General features: G+C 51.0%; 1 protein-coding gene across 14 annotated transcripts in view; it reads left to right on the forward strand.

Annotated features, from left to right (window-relative positions):
- Positions 1 to 2,647, forward strand: part of RGS3 (regulator of G protein signaling 3) — a gene marked incomplete at its 5' end in the record, with an annotated part of 79,558 nt that extends 76,911 nt beyond the window's left edge. For all 14 annotated transcript variants that reach the window (XM_083514520.1, XM_083514526.1, XM_083514527.1 and 11 more), the window contains one exon: positions 1,290 to 2,647. In XM_083514520.1, coding sequence (XP_083370646.1) covers positions 1,290 to 1,475 — 186 coding nt within the window. In that variant the 3' untranslated portion in view covers positions 1,476 to 2,647. The remainder of the gene's footprint in view (positions 1 to 1,289) is intronic.
- Between the last annotated feature and the right edge of the window lie 3,749 nt (positions 2,648 to 6,396).

Below are 6,396 nucleotides of genomic sequence, written 5' to 3' on the forward strand. Positions count from 1 at the left end.
AGTTTGTGCAAGGAAACTGCCTAGAAACTCTCTCCTCCCCCAAAACTTGCTATCACCTTTGAGAGGCCTCTGAAGACTCTTAGAGAAACAGCTCTGAGGTGAGCAGTGCAAAGCCCAGTCTGGTTAAATTCTCCATTTATGCCGGTTTCTCTGTCCTGGCTGCTCTGCAAAGAGTTTGGGAACTTTCCCGGGGATTGTGTTGGAAAGCCTGGGCATGTTCTTCCTGCCGGCCCAGAGTTTCCATTTGGAGAAGGGAATAGCTTCTGTTTAAGTCCATGGAACGGATAATGACTCCTAGGAGAAGGTCTGCTGGCTGGTCAGCTGCTTGGCAGAGGGGGAGACGATCTAGTACAGGGGCCAGCAAGGTTTTTCTTGCCTGGGCCGGATCAGTCCCACAGAAATCCCTCTGTAGGCTGGATCACACATGCGCCTGCTATTTTCAGCATCTGCGCATGCGCAGACGTGATTTTTGGCACCACAGAAGTGAGTCCCTGTTCCACGTTGGTTTAGCGCAGCGCGTGAGCAGGCGGCTCGGTTCAGGGGAGGCTCGGGGGCCCGTCAAACGACCTCTGTGGGCTGCTTCTGGCCCAGGGGCCTTAGGTTGCTGACCCTTGATCTAGTAGCTGGCAAGGGGCATTAGTGCCTTTTGCCCACTGCAGGTTCAGAACAGGGATTTGTAGCTTTCAGGAACAGGCAGTATTGGGAAGAGACTGTCTGCCATGGGAACTCTGGCCTCAGCTACTCTGCCTTATTTTAAAAAGAAAATCCCAGCTCTTTTTGCATCTGGAAAGGATCTTTAGGTGTATCAGCCACGCTTCCCAGGGGGCTGTGCTGTCCCCCCCCTGACCATTTTTCCATCCATCTATCCAACCAACCAACCAACCAACCACCCTTAACATAATAGGAGCCTGCTGGATGAGACCAAAGGGCACCCATCCTGTGCAGCATCTTTCTGTGGGAAACCCTTGAGCAGGATTTGAACGTGAGAGCCCTCTCCCCTCCTGTGGTTTCCAGCAACTGGTATTCAGAAGAATTGCTGTTTCTGACCATGGAAGCAGAGTATAGTCATCCTGGCCAGGAAGAACTGTGAGGGGGGAGAGACTTTGTGTGCTGATCACAGCTGTTTCCACTTGCCTCCCCCCCCCCCCAGTGATCAGCACAAAGTCTCTCTCCCCTCACAGCCCTTCCTCTAGAAACAGCTCCTTTTCTCTCTCCTGAATCTGCCCTCCTGCTATCGTATTTGAGCTGCAGTGACTGAATGGGGACTTTCCTCCCTCCTGCTCTCCTAGGTCAACCTGGACTCCTACACTCGGGAGCACACCAAGGACAATATGCAGAGCATCTCCCGGAGCAGCTTTGACCTTGCCCAGAGGCGGATCTACGCCCTGATGGAGAAGGACCCCTACCCTCGCTTCCTGCGCTCAGAGTTGTATTTGGACCTCGTCAACCAGAAGAAGCCCAGCCCTCCGCTGTAGAGGCGGCCTGGCCGGCTTCTGAGGGGAGACGTGTTTCGGGGAGGTGTATGTTTACATGTGATCCGCTGCCTTTCTGGTCGGAGGCCTGCCTGGACAAAGAAGCCACCGCTTCCCCCCACCCCTGGGGTCAGACAGCTCGGCCTCCTCATTCTCTTCCACCCCAGGAGCTTGCTTTGTCTCTCCGGTACGACGACGTCATGGTGACCAGGAGCTGGAGGCTGGGGGTCCCACCAGACCACTGTGAAGTTCAGAGCTGTCTTCCCTCCCCCTGCTGCGCCCGGGGGCTGTTGCAGAGGGGCTGTTTTCTGAGCCTGGACCCAGAGGGAGTTTGTGGGGTGGCAGACAAAGATGGCTCCTCCTTCCAAAGAGTTGCTGACAAAGGGATTTGGGCAGCACTTGGGGGAATTATCGCCCTTGGCACTTGGGCATCTCTGCTCTCGATAAAGAACTCTTTCTTCCTCTTCTTCCTCTGTCTCGTCCTTCTCCCAAGAAATGCTCAAGCAGCCCCCTACTGCTTCCAGTTGTCATCTGTTCCCCTATTTATTGAAATCATCTAGCTGGATGCTCAACAGGTGGTGTGCATGACCACTGCTCAACTTCCTGTTGAGCTTTTTTGTTTTTTTTTTTACTTCAAGTGCAATATTATTAATATTATTATTACTGTTTTCGTTTATGTGCCTCTTCTCTCGCCCTCCCCCCAATCTCCCGGAACTTTGCGGTGGAGCGAATGTGCCTAAGTTCTGAGTGTGTCCAGCATCTCTGACGATGCTGATGACTGACGACATCTGCTGTACCTGCAGGCAGCTGAGAGATCTGTAAGAAGAGGGCTGAGGGCAGACTGTGGCCTCTGCGGTCAACACACAGAGATGAAAGAGTGCTGTGTGAATGGGATGGTGACTGTGCTGGCTGGGCCTCCAGAGGAGAGAGTGTGCCTGTATGTGTGTCTGCGTGTGCGTGAGGCCCCTGCTTGCTCATGCTTTGGTCCAGGAAGCCCTGGCTGCCTCCTCTCTGGAGGAATCTGGTGGATGGACGCTTGGCCCAGGGCCTGGTTTACAACTCAAGCCCATCTCTGCAGGTAGCTGTTCATGTTGTGCTGTTGTTTTAAAACCCATCAACTTCTTTTTTTTTTAATGTCATGGCTATTTAGGATAAATAAAGAGATAATAAAAGTCCTTAGCTTCTTTTTTTCCTTCCTGATTCTCTGCTTTCCCAAGGCTTTCCTTCCAAGCCAGACTTTGTCAGAGACCAATCTGGGATGGGCTTAATTTAGAAATTGGTGTCTGCACTCTCCCTGACTGGAGGGATGTGGTTGGGCTACTGGCTTTAGGGAAACTGCACCATTGTCTGTCTGCCTTCATCTCAGCTGTGCAGAAGGGCTCTTGGTGGCTGTCAGTCAAGAGCGCTGGGGAAATCTGCAGCAAAGGATGTCCTGAGCAGAGCTCTCTTGAAGCTGCCAACCAGCCCGCTAAGCCCTCGTGATGAGACTTGGTTCCATTCTCCCTGCCCCGGTCAGTCAAACTTGACCCATGGGGTGCAGGGAGGGTTCTCCTTCACAAGCACGTTCCTTGCAGGGAATGCACTTGTACAGCAGCACCTAGCAGGATCGGGCCCTGCCCATCTACTGACATATTCCGGTGAGGTTGGTGATGGATGGGGCATGGTTTGGGAAAAATGGTCTCACAGGCCAAATTGGACCCATGGCATGCCAAGAGTGGTCTATGGGCCAGGGTTTCCCCACTCCTAAAGATGGAGGGGGGTCTCTGGGACCTTCTTTGAGCCCCTGCTTGGTGTCCTGAGATGTTAGCTCTCTGGAGAATGGACGAGTCCCACCTCACCTCCATTTGGGACAAGAAGGCTCAGCTGCTTTTCACTCTCAGACTTGCGCTCCGAGGGCCTTCAAGCTGAAGAGGGCAGCTGGACTTGAACTCATATCTTCCTGGGGCATTTTCTTCGCCACTGAGCAATTGGCCCCTCTCTGTCTCTCTCCAAAAGAACAGCAAGAGCATCTCAGAGCTGTTCTCAGCCACTTACTTCGTTTGGACAAAGTGCAGGGAAAATTTCATTTCATTTTCCATTTCCTCCAACTGCATTTTTTTTTTTTTTTTAAAGGCAGAGTTATTTTTAGGGATTGCTGTGAGCAACAGGCCCGCTAAGCAAATAAGAGCTTCACTTTTCTTTCCTTCTGCAAAATGTGCACAGTGGGTTTTGGCAGGAGGAGACCCGAGATGGGGCTCCGTCCTAAGAGGAACATTTTATGAGGCCCCTGAAGGATCTCCCTGGCCTTAATTACAGCAAAGTTAAAGCCACGCTAATTGCCAGCACTACCTCAGCTTTTCCAGCTCCTGACGCTCAGAGCACTTAGTTCTCCCTCAGGGCCTGCGTCTGGGTAGAAAACAAAAAAGTGGCCAAGGATGATGCCACCTTTGGGTAACACGTTGGGGGGGAGTGCAAGTAGGTCGGGTGAAAACTCCAGAATTGTAGTGCTAGCAAAATGACTGGTGCATAATTTGTGTGGGCGGAGGGGGAGGGAACCTGATTCTGATGGAAGCCAGGTAGCTGTCTTCAGTTGCATATCTAGTTGCATTTAATGCAAGTTCCCATTTCACAGATGAGTAACTGAGGCCAGTTAGTGAGTCTCCCCCTGAGGTGGTTCTCAGTGTCTCCCAGATTCCAAGTCCAGCTTCTCTGTACACTCTCGGTCACGGCCTCTCTGGTCTCCTCTAGGATAGCTGAAGCTCTCCATCACCACGGAAGGAAAGGACCTGAAGGTGAGTAAGCTACCTGGGAAGCCAAAGGAACTGATTTCTCACTGCCTCCCCCCCCCCCCCAGCCTCAGACAGGAGTAAAATAGTGTCTGAAAGCGGGGACACACACACACACACACACACACACACACACACACAATAGCTCTGTCTGTAAAACGGCTCAGGTGTGGAGCCACCAGGTCCTCATCATCCAAATGAGTCTGAACTTCTTCCCATCAAGACAGGGTTTTCCCAACTGAGGGATGACCCAGTAAGAGATGTAAAACCAATATAATGTTGTAATGTATTTTTACTATTTTTTGTTGGAAGCCACCCAGAGGAGCTGGAGCAACCCTGTCAGATCATTATTATCATTAACTTGAATGTTGTCTGGGGGAGTGGGGCTTTTTACATGGGTGGCACTACCTGTCCCCGCCCCCTATTTTTATTTGATTATTAAAGTCCCCCCCCCCCAAAAAAAAAAAAACCTGCTGTAACATACAACAAACGTAATTGATTTCTGTGCAGGAGCAGCACAGGCTTGGAGGAGGGTGTAGAGACGAGCCATTTTCCTGGCAATTATTGGACAGGTTACATAGAAGTGACCAATTTTCAGTTACCCAGTCTGCAAGATCCTGACACAGAGCAGGGCCTCCCATTCCCTCTGTCTGTCTGTCTGTCTGTCTGTCTGTCTGAGAAAGGGCTCAGAGGTGCCTCCTCCAGCCTGGCTGTTCCGTGCCCTCTTTGTAAGTTGCTCCTCAGCAGGCTGCCAATGGGGCTGTGGGCAATGCACACACACACACACAGGCATATATTTCATTTTTTCACCTGCTCTTTTTTGCAAATCTGGTAGACTGAAAAAGCTATTATGTGTTATGCGAATTCTAATATGTCAAAAATTAAAATGAATGCTCATAAGAGCACAAGGTGAACTCACACATGTAAGTACACAAGCCACATGTCTCCAACAGTACAGGAGAGCAACCCTGAAGCCATTTCGAGCTGTGCTTTTCTGAATATTGCAACCTGACAGCAAGGCAATGTCGCTCTCCTGCTGGAGCCCCTCCAGAGAAGCAAGGAGGGAGCAGCACGAGCGCCACCTGCAGCTCTTGTTGGGAAGCGCGTCTCGCAGTCCAGCAGGAGACTCAGGAGACGCAGTGAACTCAGTTTAATATACACAGAAATAAAGCTTCTCCATATCCAGAGGATATTTCCTAATTTTTGAAGGGTGATAGACTGTGGAATATGTGTCTATGTCTGCCCCTTAACATTCGTGCAACAAATGCAGTAAGTGCCCGTAGCTGGAAACTGCATGTGGGGAGGGTGTGGCGGCTGCGCTCTGGTCACACTTGTGGGCTCCTTGTCTGTGGGGCGCCCCACCGGTGGCCCCTGGAAAACAGCGGCGGGCTGGGCTGGATGAACCCCTCAGGGCATGATGATGATGATAATGATGATTTCTGACTTTCTCATGGGACACACGTGGCTTAGAACATGCAAATATCTTCGCCCCCTTCAGCCAATGTTTTTAGCTTTTTTTTATTTTAGCCATAAGCCGCCTTGAGACCCCGTTGGCGGGGGAAGATGGGATGGAAATACAATACTGTAAACAAGATATAGCTTAGAGGCCAACTTGGGAGCCCCCAAAAAATTTAAAGGGAAAAACCCTGGATGTACATATCCAAAATATAAGACACAAAACAAGTAAAATAAAACCTACATAAAGTGGCAAATGGCTTGAGATACCTACTAGGTCCTGAATGGGGTAACTGTGCCCCTGAAGGACCAGGTGTGCAGCCTGGGAGTCGTTCTGGACTCACAGCTGTCCATGGAGGTGGAGGTCAATTCTGTGTCCAGGGCAGATGTCTACCAGCTCCACCTGGTACGCAGGATGAGACCCTATCTGCCCGCGGACTGTCTTGCCAGAGTGGTGCATGCTCCGATTATCTCCTGCTTGGACTATTGCAATACGCTCTTCGAAGGTGACCCGGAAACTACAACTAATCCAGAATGCGGCAGCCAGACTGGTGACTGGGAGCGACCGCCGAGACCATATAACATCGGTCCTGAAAGATCTTCATTGGCTCCCAGTACGTTTCCGAGCACAATTCAAAGTGTTGGTGCTGACCGTGAAAGCCCTAAAAACCTTGGCCCAGTATACCTGAAGGAGCGTCTCCACC

Source organism: Podarcis liolepis (assembly GCF_965112155.1).
Source record: "Podarcis liolepis genome assembly, chromosome: 1".
Taxonomy (NCBI): domain Eukaryota; kingdom Metazoa; phylum Chordata; class Lepidosauria; order Squamata; family Lacertidae; genus Podarcis; species Podarcis liolepis.